This window comes from Polypterus senegalus, chromosome 5 (genome assembly GCF_016835505.1).
Source record: "Polypterus senegalus isolate Bchr_013 chromosome 5, ASM1683550v1, whole genome shotgun sequence".
In the NCBI taxonomy this organism is placed as follows: Eukaryota; Metazoa; Chordata; class Cladistia; order Polypteriformes; family Polypteridae; genus Polypterus; species Polypterus senegalus.
The window spans coordinates 120,858,151-120,880,635 of NC_053158.1; the positions used below are offsets into that span (position 1 = coordinate 120,858,151).

At 38.4% G+C, this 22,485-nt stretch overlaps 1 protein-coding gene across 1 annotated transcript in view; it reads right to left on the minus strand.

The window, feature by feature from the left end:
- Positions 1–14,900: 14,900 nt before the first annotated feature.
- The window catches only part of pigm (phosphatidylinositol glycan anchor biosynthesis, class M), a 47,264-nt gene continuing 39,679 nt past the window's right edge, over positions 14,901–22,485 (minus strand). The window contains exons 5-6 of the mRNA XM_039753301.1: positions 17,051–17,152; positions 14,901–15,247 (exon numbers count right to left, since the gene is read on the minus strand). Of these exons, the coding sequence (XP_039609235.1) occupies positions 15,080–15,247; positions 17,051–17,152 (270 nt within the window). The 3' untranslated portion in view covers positions 14,901–15,079. The remainder of the gene's footprint in view (positions 15,248–17,050; positions 17,153–22,485) is intronic.

The following is a 22,485-nucleotide window of genomic DNA, read 5'->3' on the forward strand; positions in this document are numbered from 1 at the left end:
GCCTCAAAGGATGTAAAGTTGCCTAAATTTTTAGGAGTGATTTGCATTTTGTTACAATGAATTATTCCAAGGCCTCCTCCTCGACCAGAATCTCTAGACTTATGAAGGAACGAGTATCCATCTGGTGACGCCTCAGCTAGGGGAACAGTGTCATATTTACTAAGCCAGGTTTCAGTAAGAAGACACAGATCAGATTTTGTACTTAATATTATATCATTTACCAAAACAGCTTTAGTGCCAAGAGAGCGAATGTTCAATAAACAGCATTTAAAACTGCATGGTTCTTTCTGAACTGCTGATATATTTTTGTTTTAATTTGAATTAAATTTCTATTACAGATGCCCTGGTGGAGTGTCTGGTTTTATCCCTTGGTCTAATTATACACCTTATTTTTGGTTATCAATTAATTTATGGTTTGTATCAAGACTAAATTTACTGGATGCCCCACAACAGGGATTATGGGTAACAGCTTCAGGAAAATAACAGGTGGGATAAAGAACAGCCTGTGATTTAAGATCACATGACTGCGGCCTGGATGGTGCTCTAATCAGTCAACCAGGCAGTTTTGCTGCCATATTTTGGGATAATACATAAGATCCCTCCAGTTAGGATGAAGACCATCTCTTCTGAAAAATCCAGGCCTTTCCCAAAAATCATCCCAATTGTTCACAAATGCTATGCTTTTATTTGCACACCAGGTTTCTAGCCAGCAGTGAAAGGAATGCAATCTACTATAAATCACATCCCCTCTATATAATCTTGGTAAGGGACCAGATACAATTAAATTCCGACATTTTGTTTTAGCTTTGGTGCATAGAGAGATGAAGTTCCGCTTTAATACCTCAGATTGCTGTAAATAAATATCATTAGTGCCGACATGCAGCAATAAGGTAGATACTTCATCGTCGGCAACACGGTCCAATGCGGCCTTTATGCCAGAAATCTTGGCCCCTGCAAGGCACTTAACATTAACTGCTGGTTTAACATAGTTTGGAATTCTAACATTCCGCACTATGGAATCGCCAATTATGAGCACTTTATTATTCTCAGTTTCCACAGGCATGGAGAGCTGAGAACCTGTTCTGGGTCCGAATTGGTGACCTGGGTGCTGGGGGACTAAATTTTGGATTCTTAGACCCCCGTCTTACTGTTACCCACTCGCCCTGTGGCTGAATTGGTGCTGCTGATTTCGGCCTCGCACTGACTACAGTGGGACCTGGAGAGACTGAAGCAGAATCAGAAGTAGCCGAATTGTCTAAACAAACCGAGTCGATCCAATTTTCGGTTTGCCTAATCGCTATCAGATTCCTAACGCGGTCCTCCAATTTGCGTATTTTCCCGACCAACTCTAAATTAACTAACTTTAACAAAATTTGGACAGAATTTGTAGGCGCAGCCAGGTTGTTGAGGGGGTCCAGTTTGGTGGACTCAGGATTGGGTCACTGCTTTTTGCAGATGATGTCCTGTTTGCTTCATTAGCCCGTAATCTTCAGCTCTCTCTGAATCGGTTCACAGCTGAGTGTGAAGCGGCTGGGATGGGAATCAGCACCTCCAAATCCCTGACCATGGTCCTCAGCCGGAAAAGGGTGGAGTGCCCTCTCAGGGTTGGGAGCGAGGTCCTGCCTCAAGTGGAGAAGTTCAAGTATCTCGGGGTCTTGTTCACCAATGAGGGAAGAATGGAGCGTGAGATCGACAGGCAGATCGGTGTGGCGTCAGCAGTGATGTGGGCTCTGCATCAGTCTATCGTGGTGAAAAAGGAGCTGAGCCGTAAGGCAAAACTCTCAATTTACCAATCGATCTATGTTCCTACCCTCACCTATGGTCGTGAGCTACGGGTAGTGACCGAAAGAACGAAAACGCGAATACAAGCAGCTGAAATGAGCTTCCTCCGCAGGGTGTCTGGGCTTTCCCTTAAAGATAGGGTGAGAAACTCAGTCATCTTGGAGGGGCTCAGAGTAGAGCCGCTGCTCCTCCACATTGAGAGGAGTCAGATGAGGTGGCTCAGGCATTTGAACAGGATGCCTCCTGGATGCCTCCCTGATGAGGTGTTCTGGGCACGTCCAACCAGGAGGAGGCCCCAGGGAAGACCCAGGACAAGCTGGAGGGACTGTCTCCCAGCTGGCCTCGGAACGCCTTGGGATTCCCTCGGAAGAGCTAGAAGAAGTGGCCAGGGAGAGGGAAGTCTGGGCATCTCTGCTCAAGCTGCTGCCCCCGTGACCCAACTTCGGATAAGCGGAAGAGGATGGATTGATGGATGCAAAGGTTTAAAGGGGATAAATGACGGCAAAGTTGATTTGCTATATGCAGTTTCTTTGACATTAAGATTATATGACCGTCTTTGCAGCTGATATGTAGTAAAACTCAAACAAGGTGCCTTTTCTTTTTCCCATCACCGTAAGCACGATAATGTGGTAAGTTAACCAATTAATATACCAAGTGTACCTACTTAGAGATCCATCTTATCAAAAACCTGATGATAAAAAACAGCTGCAACACGGTTTAACTCTCTGCTGTGCCCTTTAAATATCACAGTTCATTTTGCACAAAGCCCACTGTGCCAGGTTTGCCGGTGAATTTGACTAGGATATTCAACTTTGGCTTTTTAACAAGGGTGTTTGGTGAATTGGGGCACGGTTTGGATTTAACTCTTTAGATGCATGTTAAATACCACAGTGTAGATAAGCGAGTGTGCTATGTTTACAAGATAATTAGTGTACCCACATTGGAGACTGGACAAACTTCACATGCAATCAATATGTGAAATATGAATTCCTTTCGTAATTTGTGCAAATAGGAAGCTGGCTGGTAGCTAGCAAACGAGTAGTTACCTATGATATCATTTCCTTTTACTACACTTTAGTGCAGTAGCAGTAGGTTAACTCTGCAGCTTCGCAGTTCCATTGATCTAGGCTTGAATGTAGAGCCTGCTTTTATAAACTTGCCAATATTCATTTCTGTGGAATGTAACTGTGTGAGTAAAACATCAAACTGTTTTGCGATATATCCTGTTTCCAGAAAATGATGCACAGTCCCATTCGATGATATTTTGTGCTTATCTGAATGTATGCGGCTCGCACACACAAGAAAGGCTATGGGAAGTTGCGAGTATGAGATATAGAAACGTTGGGCATGAGATAGTAAATTGTACGCACCAAATAGTTTGCCAGAAAAAAAATACACCATATCCCCTCAGGAGCTCAGTATAAATGTGCAGACTGATAACTGTAAACATAAAGCACATATTTAAACCTTTTAATTCAGATAACCCTGCCACAACCCTAATTTTAACCAGCATAACGGGGCATGCAATGTGAGTTGGAGGCATTACCTGACATATTCATAGGCATTGCAAGCTGCATTTTGGCCTATCTCTAACCATCTTACACATCTTTAATAAGCAAAAGCCCATCCATCTACTTTTTATATCACCGCACTACAAGCGATGGAAGTGATGTCAAACTGAACTGCTGGGGCCTTGGGGGTCATAATTAATTATTTTAAGTTATTTTATTTTTTTCAAAAAAGTAACATAGTATACAATAAAACAGATAACTTCATCTTGAAAATAAAAGAAGACAGATGAAGAAAAACCTAACAAAACACAAACCACAAATTCAAACCCCACCCAAGAGAAATAGATGATAGCCTAGAGCAGAGGGTAAAAACATTTCCCCTATATGCTTATTTGAGGGTTTTTAAATTAAGTCTTGCCATGTTTCAATGAAGGTTTGGACAGATCCTCTAAGCAAGAATTAGTTTTTTTTTTTTCAATTTCAAATAATATAAAACATCAATTTCTCAGTTACACAAGGTGGGCTGGGAGTGTTCCAGTTAAGGAAAATAATTCTACATGTTAGCAGTGTGGTGTCCCCACCCGCTATAAACTCACCTGGGAGTCCTCCAAATACAGCTAAAAATGACTTAGGAATGATTGTGCCATTTTTGTCCAAAATGATGTTAATTTGACACATTCCCCAAACATATGGCCTAGTGGTGTTGGAGCTAGATGGCAATGTTCACAGGTTGGATCTTGCCAAGAGTATATTTTGGCCACTTTTAAACAAGATGAGTTTGATTGATGAAAGATTTTAAGTTGAATTACTGTAGGCTTGGCACATATAAAGATAATATTTTATGAATGGCTGACTTACAACTCCTTTTCTGAAGTGTTAATTGAAAAGGTGGTAGGCAGGTATGAGGTGGACTTAGCCTGTAGAGGTATTGAAATGCAGGTTTGCTCCTGGAGCAGACACTGTTGTGCAGCATATTGTCTTCTGGGTCCACAGGTGGGGTAATGGCCTGGAAGGGTGGATAGGCTCTTGGCCAGAGAGTGAATAGATCTAGATATCATTGTCCATGCTGGAACAAATAACATCAATAAAGGTAGGCTATCAGTTCTGCAGTCAAAATTTAAAGAGCCGAAGTGTAGAATTAACAAAGTAGACTTCTCTGAAGGCCTTCCTTTGCCACACAGCCATCCATATAAGACTGAGTACATTAAAACATTTAACACATGGCACAAACCTGGGAGTAGGATAGAAAGGTATATGCTTAATGGGACTCTGTCCGGATTAGACGGCACCCTTTCCACTGTGAAAGCTTACATTTGAACAGAACGAACACCAATATACTTATGAATCTTATGAGTGGGTTATTCAAGGATTGGGGGTCAGGGAGTTTAGGACAAGCCATGTTTAGAATTTCACATAAAGGGATGAACAGTAGTGGAATAACAAATACACATAGTAACTTAATTTGTAACCCAAGGTTAAAATGCTAAAGTAAAATAAGTAACACATTAAAAATTGCTGGCTTAAATGCTAGAGGTATCAAAAATAAAACAAGTGATTTGGGGTTCTATGTATTCAAGCATAATTATAGAAATAACTAGATGGGGACGAGTATAATATTGACAAGTACACATTATTTAAAAACAGCGTTGCAATTTATGTAAAATAGACTTTGAATGCAAGTCTTCTTAAAGTAGATGGTGAGCCACTGCATACTGAATTTGTTTGTATTTGATTAGAAAGCAATAAGGATTGGGGCTCAATAGAGAATGTGTTATAGACATGCTCCAAATTGAGATAGTAATTTCAAGATGATCTTTTTAATAATATTAAAATGGCAAGTTTAGGGTGGAATGTTATAATCTTGGAAACTTTTAATTACCCAAATATTAAATTTGTTAACCAAATTCAAAGAGTTAGGTACCAAGCTGAGGAGCAGAACTGACAAGGTAGTCTTCTCCAAAGTTCTGCCTGTGCCACGCGCCAGTCCAGGTAAGATTGAGGAGATTAGAAGGCTTAACGCGTGGCTCAAATCTTGGTGCAGGGTAGAAGGGTATAGGTTTATGGGGCATTGGGACTCCTTTTGGAACAGATGGGACCTGTTCCGCCGTGACGGGTTACATCTGAACCGGAGGGGCACCAATGTATTGGGGAGGCGTATGTGTAGGCTAGTCGAGGATTGTTTAAACTAGGGAATGGGGGGGCAGGGAGTTTAGGACAGGCCAGAATTAGATCTATACATGGAAGAACAAACAATGGTGTAGAAATAAAAATGCATAGTAATGTAAATTTTAAGCAAACACGTAAAGGTAGTATTAACACATTAAAAATAGCTTGCCTTAATGCTAGAAGTATCAAAAATAAGGTAAGTGAGTTGGAGTTGTATGTAGCAGAGCATAATTATGATATTATAGCAATAACGGAAACCTGGCTAAATAACAAAGATGGGGATGAGTGTAACATAGAGGGATACACATTTTTTAGGAAGGATAGACAGAACAGAAAAGGAGGTGGGGTTGCTGTTTATGCCAAACAGGGTTTAAATGTAAGTCATCTTCAGTTGGATGATGAGCCCCATCTTAGTGAGGACATGTGGCTTCGCCTGGAAAATATTAGGGAAAAAGGTCTTATTTTAGGAGTGTGTTATAGACCACCCAATTCAGACAGTAATTTCAACACACATCTTTTAGTAATATCAAAAGGCAAGTTTACAGGGAGATATTATAGTCATGGGGGACTTTAATTATCCAAATATTAACTGGGATAACCTTACAGATGGAGGAGCACAAGAGCAGGAGTTTTAGAAGTAATCAGCGACTGTTTTTTAACACAGCATGTTAAAGCACCAACAAGGGGTGAAGCCTGTCTGGATTTAGTATTCTGTAATAATCAGGATAGAATTGAGGGTGTAGAGGTGATTGAACCACTAGGGTCAAGTGACCATAATGTAATACAATTCTCAGTATTTTGTAAGAGTACAGATGCAAAGACTAAAATTGTTAAGATGAACTTTGGTAGGGCTAATTTTGAGCAGATGCGACAAAGTCTAAGTAGGATAGACTGGGATAAGCTTTTAAATGTGGAGACAGTCGAGGAGCAGTGGAACAGGTTTAAAATGTTTTACATGTAATGCAGGACAGATACATACCTAAATTTGGAAGTAATAGGAAACTAAAAAACTCCACGATGTATTAATAAAGATTTAAAAAAGAAGTTGCAAAGGAAAAAACTGCTGCATAAGGCATATAAGACTAATGACTGCAAAGAGAATCGTAGTGCGTATAGAACATGAGGGCAACCATTAAGAAGGATATCAGAGAGGCTAAAAGACAGTTGGAGAGGAATATAGCAGATAAGGCGAAAGAAGACCCCAAGAGATTCTTTCAGTATTTTAGTAGTAAAAGAACAGTTAAGGAGGAGGTCAAGTTCATCAGGAATAGTAAAGGGAATTAAAAGATACAGACAATGAAATAGCAGATGCCCTAAACTTACATTTTTCTGAGGTGTTTACAAGTGAGCAAGTGGATAACCTCCCAGAGGTAAACGCAACTACTAAGGAGGTACTGAGGGATTTGGAAATTGTAGAGGGAGAAGTGCTGCTCAGATTAAATAAGATGAAATCAAACAAATCACCAGGCCCAGATAATATTTATCCTCGTGTTCTTAAGGAGGCTAGTGAGTACATATATAAACCCTTGACACATATTTTTAGGAAGTCACTGTGCACTGAGAGATTCCAAAGGACTGGAAAATGGCAAATATCATCCCATTATATAAAAAGGGTGACAGGGCAGATCCAAGCAACTATAGGCCAGTAAGCTTAAAAAGCATCACAGGAAAATTAATGGAAGGAATTATTAAGGATAAGATTGAGCAACACATGGCAAGGACAGGAGTTATTCTGAACAGTCAGCATGGGTTCAGAAGAGGGAGGTCGTGTTTTACTAACATGTTGGAATTCTATGAGGAGGCAACAAAAGGATACGATCAAAGTGGAGCTTATGATATTATTTATCTGGACTTTCAGAAAGCATTTGATAAGGTGCCACATGAGAGGTTGGGCATCAAGTTAAAAGAAGTGGGAGTTCAGGGTGATGTTTTTAGATGGGTGCAGAATTGGCTCAGACACAGGAAGCAGAGGGTGATGGTGCGAGGAACCTCATCAGAACTGGCCGATGTTAAGAGTGGTGTTCCACAGGGGTCAGTGCTAGGGCCGCTGCTATTTTTAATATATATAAATGATTTAGATAGGAATATAAGTAACAAGCTGGTTAAGTTTGCAGATGATACCAAGATAGGTGGATTAGCAGATAATTTGGAATCCGTTATATCATTACAGAAGGACTTGGATAGCATACAGGCTTGGGCAGATTTGTGGCAAATGAAATTTAATGTCAGTAAATGTAAAGTATTACACATAGGAAGTAAAAATATTAGGTTTGAATACACAATGGGCGGTCGGAAAATCGAGAGTACACCTTATGAGAAGGATTTAGGAGTCATAGTGGACTCCAAGCTATCAACTTCCCAACAGTGTTCAGAAGCCATTAAGAAGGCTAACAGAATGTTAGGTTATATAGCACGATCTGTGGAGTACAAGTCCAAGGAGGTTATGCTCAACCTTTATAATGCACTGGTGAGGCCTCATCTTGAGTACTGTGTGCAGGTTTGGTCTCCAGGCTACAAAAAGGACATAGCAGCACTAGAAAAGGTCCAGAGAAGAGCGACTAGGCTGATTCCAGGTCTACAGGGGTTGAATTATGAGGAAAGATTAAAAGAGCTGAGCCTTTACAGTTTAAGCAAAAGAAGATTAAGAGGTGACATGATTGAAGTGTTTAAAATTATGAAGGGAATTAGTACAGTGGATCGAGACTTGTATTTTAAAATGAGTTCATCAAGAACATGGGGACACAGTTGGAAACTTGTTAAGGGTAAATTTCACACAAACATTAGGAAGTTTTTCTTTACACAAAGAACGATAGACACTTGGAATAAGCTACCAAGTAGTGTGGTAGACAGTGAGACGTTAGGGACTTTTAAAACTCGACTTGATGTTTTCTTGGAGGATACAAGTGGATAGGACTGGCGAGCTTTGTTGGGCTGAATGGCCTGTTCTCGTCTAGATTGTTCTAATGCTCTAATGTTCTAATTTCCAGCAGTGACACTTTTCTGATGAGGATGATAGCCTGTCTAGGTATCATATTTTGTAGTAACCAGGATAGCGTTCAGAGTGTAGACAGTACTTAACCACTGTGGTCAAGTGACCAAAATATATTTCACAGTGTTCTGACAGGGCACAAATTCAAACACTAAAACCTAATATGCAGCATGGGTATATTAATGTAAGGAATTACTAAAGAACAGACTGAGCATCACATGGCAAGAACATGAATTTTAGTAAACAATCAATGGGATCAGATGGGGAAGGTTGAGTTTCACTAATATTCTTCAATTCCATTAGGAAGCAACAAAAGCAAATGATCAGGGAGAAGCAAACAACACAATTCTCATAATTTTCCGACAAATTAAAAGCAACATCTTAATATTCTCTTATATTTTATCTCGTCTAACTATATTTGAATGTTAAACGGGAGGTCTGAAACTTGACATTAAACCTAATTAGACAGACACTGCATCTAATGAGACAGACATAGTAGTTATAGTGTACTTGCAAGTATCTACAATCCAAACATTGTGAAAACAATCATAAAGAAGGCATGACATGTACAAATCAGAGGTGTTTATATATAGGCTATGTAGCCCTTCTGGGGCCTCATGTATAAATGGTGCGTACACACAAAAATGTTGTGTACACCTGTTTCCATGCTCACATCACGATGTATAAAAACTAAACTTGGTGTAAAGTCACGCACATTCTCATGCCAGCTCAGACCATAGCGTACACAAGTTTTCGGCTCGGTTTTGTACAGCACCCAGCATCAAACCAGTGCTACTGTTCCTGGGTGGCTTTCTTTTATTTTTTAGATGCACATCCCTGACGCAGCTTTAACAAATATACTGACATTAAACGCATACCGTTTTTTAGTTTAAGGCATCTGATTGTAATTGCTAAGGTTGAAAAAGGTGGTTCTCTTGCAGAGGTGCCACAGATAGAAGCTTCTCCGTCTTAAAATTCTTTCTACATTGGTTCCATATTCTAAGTGAGTGGAGCACAATTGGCTTATTAGTGTATTGCCGATAACATGTGTTTATTGGAGCACAGAACAAGGAATACAAAGAAGTACTGCAAGATTTTACTTCTATTGCAGACCAAGCCTGTGTATGTTCTTCTATTTGTGACCAGGTTCTTATTGCCTGTATATTTGTTGCCCAGTAATAAAACTGGAAGTTAGGTAGAGCCATTCTGCCTTTTGTCTTTGTAGGGTCGCTCTTTGGATGCGTGGATTAACCAAATAAATGAGGTTATTGCTGAATCTAATTGCTTAAAATATGATTTATTAATGTATATTGGAATGTTTTGAAATAAAAAAAGGAGCTTAGGAAGAATATTCATCTTAACAGAGTTAATTCTTCCAGCTAGTGTGAGATGAAGGGTTGACCATCTGTGCAAATCTTGCTTGATTTTTTCCATGTAGACGGTGAAATTTTGCTGATAAAGAGCTTTATGTTTTCTTGTGATGTTTACCCCTAGGTATTTAAACTGTTCTGCAATGATAAAAGGTAGAGTATCTAATCTAATATTACTGTATATGCTTAAGAATTCACTGGAAAGAGTACACTTTTATTCAGATTATTTTTTTTCTTTTCTTTTCTCTGTACCCTAATAAGCTTCCATATGACATTCAGACGGTGGGCTATGACTCGCCTTTTCACGGCGACTTTGATATCTGACAACTTTTTTATTTTGGGCACTGTGCGACTTTCTGAACTTGAACTTTCGATCAACTTCCTTTTGTTGTTTATACAACTGCTTAAACCAACAAATAGTATGTTTTTCCTTGCCTCCACTTGGCATTCATGGATATTCTTCTTTTTCCCTGTGCTTTTGCCATTGTCTTTAAACAGAATGCTGAACTAAAGGGAATATTTATATTGATTTGCATATTCAAAGAGGCGTAATTTTGCATCTGTTTTTTTTTTTTGTGTGTGTGTGTACCCACATTTCGACTTTTATCACACCATGTTTTAGTGTGAATTCCCCTGGAGATCAGTGTAAAGTTTTGGAGTGCAAGCTAAGCAAACACATAACAATGCTAATAGGACCTTGAGAGAAGATTGATTAGACTATTTACAAGTATACAGTGCATCCGGAAAGTATTCACAGCGCATCACTTTTTCCACATTTTGTTATGTTACAGCCTTATTCCAAAATGGATTAAATTCATTTTTTTCCTCAGAATTCTACACACAACACCCTATAATGACAACGTGAAAAAAGTTTACTTGAGCTTTTTGCAAATTTATTAAAAATAAAAAAAAGGAGAAATCACATGCACATAAGTATTCACAGCCTTGCCATGAAGCTCCAAATTGAGCTCAGGTGCATCCTGTTTCCCCTGATCATCCTTGAGATGTTTAATTGGAGCCCACCTGTGGTAAATTCAGTTGATTGGACATGATTTGGAAAGGCACATACCTTTCCAAATACATACATACATATATAAGGTCACACAGTTGACGGTTCATGTCAGAGCACAAACCAAGCATGAAGTCAAACGAATTGTCTGTAGACCTCCGAGACAGGATTGTCTCGAGGCACAAATCTGGGGGAGGTTACAGAAAGATTTCTGCTGCTTTGAAGGTCCCAATGAGCACAGTGGCCTCCATCATCCGTAAGTGGAAGAAGTTTGAAACCACCAGGACTCTTCCTAGAGCTGGCGGGCCATCTAAACTGAGTGATCGGGGGAGAAGGGCCTTAGTCAGGGAGGTGACCAAGAACCTGATGGTCACTCTGTCAGAGCTCCAGAGGTCCTCTGTGGAGAAAGGAGAACCTTCCAGAAGGACAACCATCTCTGCAGCAATCCACCAATCAAGCCTGTTTGGTAGAGTGGCCAGACGGAAGTCACTCCTTAGTAAAAGGCACATGGCAGCCTGCCTGGAGTTTGCCAAAAGGCACATGAAGGACTCTCAGACCATGAGAAACAAAACTCTGTGGTCTGATGAGACAAAGATTGAACTCACATTTGGAGGAAACCAGGCACCACTCATCACCAGGCAAATACCATCCCTACAGTGAAGCATGGTGCTGGCAGCATCATGCTGTGGGGATGTTTTTCAGCAGCAGGAACTGGGAGACTAGTCAGGATAAAGGGAAAGATGACTGCAGCAATGTACAGAGTCACCCTGGATGAAAACCTGCTCCAGAGCGCTCCTGACCTCAGACTGGGGCGACGGTTCATCTTTCAGCAGGACAACGACCCTAAGCACACAGCCAAGATATCAAAGGAGTGGCTTCAGGACAACTCTGTGAATGTCCTTGAGTGGCCCAGCCAGAGCCCAGATTTGAATCCGATTGAACATCTCTGGAGAGATCTTAAAATGGCTGTGCACTGACGCTTCCCACCCAACCTGATGGAGCTTGAGAGGTGCTGGAAAGAGGAATGGGCGAAACTGGCCAAGGATAGGTGTGCCAAGCATGTGGCATCATATTAAAAAGACTTGAGGCTGTAATTGTTGCCAAAGGTGCATTGACAAAGTATTGAGCAAAGGCTGTGAATACTTATGTACATGTGCTTTCTCAGTTTTTTTATTTTTAATAAATTTGCAAAAACCTCAAGTAAACTTTTTCCCCATTGTCATTATGGTGTGTTGTATGTAGAATTCTGAGGAAAAAAATGAATTTAATCCATTTTGGAATAAGGCTGTAACATAAAAAAATGTGGAAAAAGTGATGCGCTGTGAATACTTTTCGCATGCACTGTAGGCTATGACCTATGAGGAAAGACTGAAGAAGATTATGAGCTCATATGACAGACATTCCCTTTTTAATTGTGAAAGGAATTAGTGTAGATTCTTCAAGAAATGGAGACAGAAGGGTAACCATTAAGGGGAGATTTCACACCAGTATAAGTAAGTTTTACTTCAAACAAAGAACAACACGCAAAGAATAACAGACCAAGTAGATGGTAGAGTGCACGACTATTGGGGCCTTCTAGCCTCAACTAAATGTTATTTTGCAGAAATTAGGTGAAAATGGCTGGCAAGCTTTGTTGGGCTTTGTTGGACTGTTCCCAAATTTGTTTTGGTGTTTGTTATGAGACTTTATCTGTAAAAAGTAAGAATTTTTGCTTTGTGAGGACTGTTACTTTCTCAGTGAATAAGCAATACAATGATTTTTATAATTTGAATGATGTACAGTATCACCACTATATCATAACAGCATGATTTAATAGCAGTACAAATTAATAACTGCATTGTTTAACTGAAAGAAATAATTTCAACTGACATGTGTTTGACATATCTGCCTCTTTCAAATCAGATGAATCAGTCTATTTTGGTTCTTGATCTTTTTACACCCTTTTTTGCTAAAAACAATTTTAAAGGATGTGCGACATGAACATGATTTTTTTTAAATTGATATCTAGCTTTAAAACTCTACAACTTAATATTAAAGCAAATCACGTTAAAAATCTAATGTGGTGCTGTCATGGATTTCTTAAACAAGGTCCAGCTGTCTGACATTTCTAAAATGATTAACTGACCATGTATACATAATACTTGAAACAACTTTACTGAAAATTACACTTTTTATAACAGTGATAGCTTTTGATGCCACTACAGAGCTAACATTATGAAGAAAGAACTAAGCATTTACATTTTTACCAGGGTCACCACAAGCTTATAAAGTCCTCAAAATTTTATTATCTCTTGCATCTCAATATATATATGAAAATCACACGCACCTGTTTTACTGTTGTCAATGATTTTATTTTAAAAATAAAAGAATACAAAATAATTAATGAGAATAAACATCTTAAATGTTCAAATGCTTTTTACATTATGACATCCCTGGAGATTAATACAAGTTCTGTTTCGTACCGGCAAAGCCTCGCATATTTGCGCACGATGTTGTGTTCTATAAAAATATAATATATTAGGCCCACAGATTAGAATATAAAAATACTGACATAGTGAAGAAAAACAAGTGTATGTTGAGAATAAAGTCAACATCCTGACTTTATTCTCAGCATTTCCACTTTAACCTCAATGCTTATATCAAGATTAAAGTCACATGTTGACTTTATTCTTGTAGTTTATTTTTGTCATTAAAGTAGATCGTCATAAACTTCATCTTAAAATCAATGTTTAATTTACTAGGTTTTCTCAAACCCCGTCATAACTAATGTAGCACATTAAACGCTTTGTATTGTGTTCCCCGACCCAGTTGTTAATCGCTATGTGCTTCTTAAACTGACTTCCTCTTGCACTGAGAGGACCCACAGGCAAGGAATACGTAATACAAAGCATTTAATGTGCTACATTAAATATGACAGGTTTTAAGAAAATCTAGTAAAAAAAAAAAAATAAAGATACACCATCATTACTGGATAATATCACTAATTAATATTACAATAATATCTAATAAATAAGTATACTAAATAGAAAATCGACCTGGGCATTGTTAAACAAAATTTAAACACTAAAGTGCAAAATAAACCTTCACTCTTTATCTGAAACTGCATTGTCCAATCTGACCTTCTGATGAGGGCAAACTAATCAGCAGGAGTGACATTGGAGCTTCACACAAGTGGCAGAATTTGCAGCTTTCCTTTTGGTTGCTAAAAGCACAATAAGTGTTTAAATATAAATGCACTGTATTTTCTAGTATTTCAGAAACATGTTCTTATATATAACTTTCAGTTACTGCCAAATGCGCTTTATATTGCTGTTGAATATTTAGTAATTATTTTAAGTGTTTCAAGTATGACGTTCACAAACTACCACGTTAACATTTTTAATATGAATAATGCCATCCAGGATTGGCACTCCAGCCATCATAAAAAACCTCACACTGTTCCAGAGTGGTGCTGAGGTATCACCCACTGCACGGGTCCCAGTCCAGGTGGTTCATTGTGTGGTGGGTTCGGCAACATGACATCAGCACATTATCAGCAGGTGCACCAAAACACTAAAAGCCCAAGAACACTCTATGCTGTGTGTTCATTAGAACAATTAAAAAAAAAAAAATTTTTTTTTTTTGGAAGATCCTAAATAGGGTGATAACCTCTATGGGAATGTAACAAGTTCTGTTTATTCACGTGTCTAAAAGGCTAGCACATATTCCTGATACACAAATGTATTTGGCTTACTTTTATTCTGATGTGTTGCACTGCACTAATCAGTTTATTGAACCACCAAAGAAAGAACTCTGATTATCTCAATAATAAGAAAATGAATGGGAGATTCATAAGGTTTCATGCTTTTGTTGAAAGTTCTCTTATACGTGTGGACTAAGTCATAAAGAAAAATAGTGCCATGCAAATGTAACTCAATCTCCAGTAGTTTATCTAGCATGGAAAGGGTTAAAGTACTTCATGACCTTGACATAAAAACAAAACACTTGTCTTTTATCCCACATGGCAAACCCTGCAGAAATACTTATACTAAAAAAGTAGCAAATGTATGACATGTAGTACAAGACAAGAACAGTTTACCTGAACAAATGCAGTTTTCCTTTATTTTATAGAGACATTCAAAATTCATTGCACATTAATCAAAAATGCAATAAATATTTAACGTATTATTATTTAGCAAATGCCCTTACCCAAAATAAATTACACATTTACTTGTGAGATAAAACCTTAAACAACCTGTTTTGTCTCAAAGCATTAAAAAAGTTTGTCTTTTTTCATTGAACTTTTTGGTTTATAATTAGAAATGATTTGTCCAAGTATGAATGAGTTAATAGCCAGGAACAGCAACCCACCAAGCCAGATTAAGTCAAAGGTGTTCTTTCCTTCAAATTCCAGATAGTATGCAGGAGCCAACCACAAGCCCTAAACACAAAAAATAATAATAATTAATAAATTAAACAAGTAGTGTATCATATGCCAAGAAATATTTATAATTGCGTAAACTATGGCGCTGTCACTGCAGAGTTTAAAGACATGGATTCTATGAGGATTGGAATTTTTTTTTTTTACGCTACCGGTCAAAAGTTTTAGAAACCTCAGTTTTTCTGGAAATACATTTAGTTTAATATCTCAATGGTTCATTAAATCAATGCACAGAACAAATAAACAATGGCAAATTAAAAGTGTACATTTTATTCAAATTTTTTATTCATCAAAGTAGCCATCATTGGATGATATAACAGCCAAACTGTGGGAACCCTTTTGATTCAGAATGCCAGTTACTCTGTGCAAGTCACCAACTCTGCCTAAAGCAAACGAACCCCAGATAATTGCACTTCCTCCTTTCTCCTACTGTTTGACTGTTGGTGTCACACACTGAGAAACCATCCTTTCACCAACTCGACAGTGTACAAACACCCTGTTGGATGAACCAAAGATTTCAAATTTTGATTCATCGGTCCATGACACTGTCTTTCAGTCTGCAGTAGTCCACAAGACCCTATTTTGTCCTTTAAGGAATGGCTTCTTACTGCCACTCACCCTGTCAAACCTGTAGTACAAAGTCTCCTCTTCACAGCAGAAACCAAGACTTGCCTTTTCTGACCACTGTTAAGCCGTGCTCAAAGCTGTTGTGCTCTAAGACACCTATCATACAAGCTGGTGACCCTCAGAAACTTGTCTTCTTATTGGGTTGTGACTTTGGGCCTGCCAGATCTCTTCCTATCAGAGATTCTTCCAGTTTCCAATTAACCCTTGGATTATGTAGGACACAGTACTCACTGACAATTTTCTTTTGCTATTTCTTTAAATGAAAGGTCTACACTTTAAGGGTAATTATGTTCTATCTCATTCAGTTGTGTAATATTGTCCTAGTAGTACTTCAAAAGTTGTAGTACCTTTGATTTGCAAAGCTTAATTTACTTTAATTGTTGCAGAAGGTTGTAACCTATTAGCTGTTCCCTGAAGAAGGCCAATTTGTAATATTCTGAAATTTCATTTTTCTTTTTTTTTCCCCCTAACCTCAACTTTAAATTTAAACCTCCAGCAGTTTACTGGTTACCTTTTCAACATTTTAGTTGAAACATTAAATTTGAAGTAAAACTGGAAAAACAGGTGTTCTAAAACATTTGAATGGTAGGGTAGGTATATTAAATCAAATTTAATTCTAAACTGTTATATGTAACAAGACGAAAATTTAAATAATAAAACATGTGGAAATGTTATATTGCTATGAATATGAATATCCTGCATAGCATTTAGGTATTCAGGTTTAGGTGATTTTGCTTTTTCTTTTATTATCTTAGCATAATATAAATTATCTTATATATAATATAATATAATTATATTATAATATAATTATCTGCAGCACGCTAGGCTCATTAATGTATTTGTGCTATATAAGTGACCTCTAATGGCTGACACAAAAATTACATTTTCCCAATATATTACTGCATTTCCTAAGAAATTTTACCATTCATCCTTGGTCTGTCTGGTCTGCCTGTTTTGTTTTCTCAGTAATTTAAAATTAGTATCTTACGTTTTCTTTCCCACCTTTTCTTTATTAACCATTACTATTTCTACAATACTCTATGATTATATTCTACAATACTCTACAGTATATGACATTTATGTAAGATATAAAGTTTATATAAGATATAATGTTGGAGATGCTAGATTGCAAAGCTTAATCTAGCAAGATATTTATCAAATCATTGTTTACACTACCTGTCCAGCAAACCATAAGATTAGCAGGCCAAAAACTTTATTTGTTGACATCACCAAGGAAGGAAGAACCAGAGGAAGTAATGACAAATACCATAAGAAGTACTGTAAAAGAAAAAAATGTATCAAACAAGTTAATAGTTTACAAAGTATAGCAGCCGGCACTAAGCAAACCTACAAAATATATTCAGTTACTTTTGAAAGTTTTTTTAAACACTGTGACACACCACTGTGTATAAATAGAAAAATAAGTGGAAAAATAATATTGTATGACTTTCCACATTACAATTTATTGTGTATTTGATTTTTGAGAGCATGCTAAGACTACAAGATCAACCCATATAATATATAGACATATCCCTTTAAAATTACACCAAATATAAACTATAGCTGAATTAAGGAATCTCAGAAATGAACATGTAAGAATGCACATTTTCTTCAACTCTTAAGGTTTTCACTAATACAGAGGATAAATATTGAACTACTCAATATTAAAAGTAGTGCTGGGCAGTGGTTAAAATTTTTAATCATGATTAATCACATGATTGTCAGACAATCACATTGTTATGTGCAAAATTCAATAATAAACTCAAAAGTACTGTATTGCATGTATTTGGTTTGCAAACACTGTAAACAAATAAGGTGCTTTTTAACAGCAGTATTTCCTTTACATAGTAGCAGTTAAAATATTTCTTGTGAATCTCAATTTAAACATTAATGTAATCAAATCAAATATAAAACCAAAGCTATTTGCCACTGCCGGGGCATCACCATTTTATCTAGTTTGTTATAGAAAAACAAGTTACCCTCAGAGTCCAGAGCCACAATCACAACATTATAACAGGCACATTCCGAGCAACAGCAAGTTAACTTTTTTAAATCTGTTTTCTTTTTTATCTGAACAGATACCAGCAGAAACATTTTCTTTTATCAGGGAGCAGCATAAATAGTCTATGTTCAGTAGAAACTCTTCGAGGGCTAATATTTTTTCTAAAAAAACTCAGTTTTCTGAAAAGCGTACTAAGCAATGGTTTCACACATAAACCAACATAAAAAGTCTGTTGCTGCCTGTTGTCGGCACCTGTTTGCATAAGCAACCGCCATGAGGAAGGAGGCTTGACGGCCAGCAGGAATGCATGGTGGACGGACTGCCTGGCTGTCTTTGTGAGACAGGTGCACAGAAGTGGCAGTTGCAGTGAGACGCAATATGGTTTGTACCTCCTGTCATCGTAAGTGTCTGTCCTCCCAGGCAAACGTTGCCATAGGTGCCTCAGCTACACAAACGTGTTCAGAACCATGATCAGCTGGGGACCCATTAGCTGACACCGGTACCTCACTTTCGTTTTCGATCTACATCTCCAGTTCATTTGCATCAAAATCGGAGTTCGACAAATCAGAGTACAAATCAGCGATAATACGAAAAAAGTCATCCCCAGATTATTTTGCTTTGAGCATTCACTGTGGTATCTCTCCACATGCCATTTTAGAAGCTGTTTGCTCTTCGCTACTCATGCACGCACAGGGAATCGAGGTTAAATCAACAAAACTAACTTTCCTTCTAACAAAAGCGCTGTAACAAGAAGATCACTAATCTCAATCGATTGCTAGCGAGCTTCTAGCTAGCTAGCTAGCTTTCAAAATAATAACAAAACCTGTGTTAACGAGCAATAAAATAATTGCCCTATTTAATGTGTTGATAATAACGCGTTAACTTGCCCAGCCCTAATTAAAATATATATATACTAATATATACTGAAAACATACTGAAGAAAATAAAGTGCTGACCAGAACTATGCTAAAGAAAGTTTTCAAAATATTATGAGTCATAAATTTTGCCTGCTCTCAGGTAAACATGTCAAACCACCGAAGAAAACTTGGAATGCAGTTTCTGCTTCTTATGTAGTACGAATCAGCAAGCACAGGCAAATGATATCCACAGACACCTCTGTCTTACATGATTTACTACTTGGTCAGTGAACAATGCTACTTAACTTAGCCACTGACATACCAGATGGATAGAACTTTACATCAGTGATTAGCCAAACTTTATCACCAATTAGTCTTATATGTACATGAGAAACCATTGACAATCTGTCTAACTACTTTTTCCTGTACAACCTGTTGAAAGCATCAGCTCTCTGTTTTCTGACTGACTTCAACATCTGCTCAGAAGACTGTTCCGAATGGAGTTGGGCATGGGTGCTACATATAGTAAAGCCATGCTAAAAGGATAGCAAAGTGAACAAGAAAGATTGGTAGTACAAAATACAAAATATTCATGTTCCTGAAGAAGGACACCAACTGACCACCAACAGCCCAGTGAACCACTAGGGGGTGTTGCAGCACCCTAACCCCAGATACAAACTCACAAACACAAGTCCCATTTAAATAAAAGTAGTTTATTTTTACAAATACCTTCCACAGAGTTTCCAAGCACAATAAACGCAACTCTCTAAACTCCTTTTCTCCTCCTCTGCACCTCTCAGAAGAACTTTGTCCACTGCCACCCGACTCTGACTTGCCTGGCTGAGGCTGAGTGAAATCTGGAAGTACTTCCAATGCTAGGGCAAAACCTGGAGAAAGTACTTTTGGGTCAATTAAACTCCCAACATATTGGGATTGTTAACCCCTTCAGTTCCTCCTGGCAGGCCTCAAAGAAAACCACATGGCTGCACCAAAGCATTACAGGTACCAGCATTCTTGGAGGAGTCGATGTGGGAACTATACATATACACACATACAGTCATATATATATATATATACACACACACAGTTAGGACCATAAATATTTGGACAGAGACAACTTTTTTTCTAATTTTGGTTCTGTACATTACCACAGTAAATTTTAAATGAAACAACTCCAATGCAGTTGAAGTGAAGACTTTCAGCTTTAATTCAGTGGGGTGAACAAAACGATTGCATAAAATGTGAGGCAACTAAAGCATTTTTTTAACACAATCCCTTCATTTCAGGGGCTCAAAAGTAATTGGACAATTGACTCAAAGGCTATTTCATGGGCAGGTGTGGACAAGTCCATCGTTATGTCATTATCAATTAAGTAGATAAAAGGCCTGGAGTTGATTTGAGGTGTGGTGGTTGCATGTGGAAGATTTTGCTGTGAACAGACAACATGCAGTCAAAGGAGCTCTCCATGCAGGTGAAAGAAGCCATCCTTAAGCTGCGAAAACAGAAAAAACCCATCCGAGAAATTGGTGCAATATTACGAGTGGCAAAATCTACAGTTTGGTACATTCTGAGAAAGAAAGCAAGCACTGGTGAACTCAGCAACGCAAAAAAAGACCTGGACGTCCACAGTAGACAACAGTGGTGGATGATCGCAGAATCATTTCCATGGTGAAGAGAAACCCCTTCACAACAGCCAACCAAGTAAACAACACTCTCCGGGGGTAGGCGTATCGATATCCAAGTCTACCATAAAGAGAAGACTGCATGAAAGTAAATACAGAGGGTGCACTGCAAGGTGCAAGTCACTCATAAGCCTCAAGAATAGAAAGGTTAGATTGGACTTTGCTAAAGAACATCTAAAAAAGCCTGCACAGTTCTGGAAAAACATTCTTTGGACAGATGAAACCAAGATCAACCTCTAACAGAATGATGGCAAGAAAAAAGTATGGAGAAGGCGTGGAACAGCTCATTATCCAAAGCAAACCACATCATCTGTAAAACACGGTGGAAGTAGTGTGATGGCTTGGGCGTGCATGGCTGCCAGTGGCACTGGGACACTAGTATTTATTGATGATGTGACACAGGACAGAAGCAGCCAAATGAATTCTGAGGTGTTCAGAGACATACTGTCTGCTCAAATCCAGCTAAATTTAGTCAAATTGATTGGGCAGTGGTTTCATGATACAGATGGACAATGACCCAAAACATATAGCCAAAGCAACCCAGGAGTTTATTAAAGCAAAGAAGTGGAAAATTCTTGAATGGCCAAGTCAGTCACCTGATCTTAACCCAATTGAGCATGCATTTCACTTGTCGAAGACTAAACTTTGGACAGAAAGGCCCACAACCAAACAGCAACTGAAAGCCGCTGCAGTAAAGGCCTGGCAGAGCATTAAAAAGGAGGAAACCCAGCATCTGGTGATGTCCATGAGTTCAAGACTTCAGGCTGTCATTGCTAGCAAAGGGTTTTCAACCAAGTATTAGAAATGAATATTTTATTGCCAGTTATTTAATTTGTCTAATTACTTTAGAGCCCCTGAAATGAAGGGACTGTGTTAAAAAATGCTTTTGTTGCCTCACATTTTTATGCAATCATTTTGTTCAACCCACTGAATTAAAGCGGAAAGTCTGCACTTCAACTGCATCTGAGTTGTTTCATTTAAAATTCATTGTGGTAACGTACAGAACCAAAATTAGAAAAAAATTGTCTCTGTCCAAATATTTATGGACCTAACTGTATCTCATCTAAAATTGTTTTCAGAGTATTCAGGGCAAGATCCAACCTGTGAACTCTACAATTGAGCTCCAGCCTCATTGGGCCACATGTTTTGTGCAAGCACCAAATTAACATAATTCTGGTCAAAAATCTTTGAATACCTATCAGACAGCCTTGGTGTCATAATCACTCCTAACAAATTAACAGCTGTGTTTGGTGGAATCCCAGCCCACCTGTTACAAGTAAATGAGTAACTGATGTTCTATACTATTCGAAATAGAAAATTAAGTTCTCACTTAGAGGATTTGTTTAAAAATTCTTTATATAAATTTATATATATATATATATATATATATATAGTAATGGACGGCTGGGGACCTTGTCCCACTGGGAGGCCTACAGAAGCAGGGGGCTGGAAGAGGGGCAATTCTTTCCCCTGGTCACAAGAGGGCGGCCGTCCTGGATGATGTGGAAGCCACGGAGCTGGAAGGCTCAGCCCTGTGGGGTTGGTGGAAGGACTATGGAGCCTTGGACTGCAGCACTTCTGCTACAGCAGGAAGTGCTGCCGGACCATGAAGCAGGTACACCCGGAGTGCTTCTGGGTGCCCATGCAGCACTTCCGGCACACTATAAAGTGCTGCTGGAAGGCCATCAGGGTGTACCTGGAGCAGATCCAGGTGCATTATATAAGGGGCCCCCTCACTCTATTCAGGGAGCCGGAGTCGGGTGGAAGAGGACAAATCTTGCGAGTGGAGGAGTAGAAGTGGCAGAAGACTTGGGAAAAGAGAAAGGAAGGACTGAGCCATTATTGTCGGTTGGTGCACTGTGTGTATCGTGCTGAAAAATACTAAAAGCGTGTGTTTGGACATCTGGCTGTCTCAGTGTCTGGGCTTCTTTTACTATATATATATATATATATATATATATATATATATATATATATATATATATAGTGGAACACTGTGGAACCTCTGGTCACAAACGTCTCAGAACACGTACAAATCGGGTTACGACCAAAAAGTTCGCCAAACTTTTG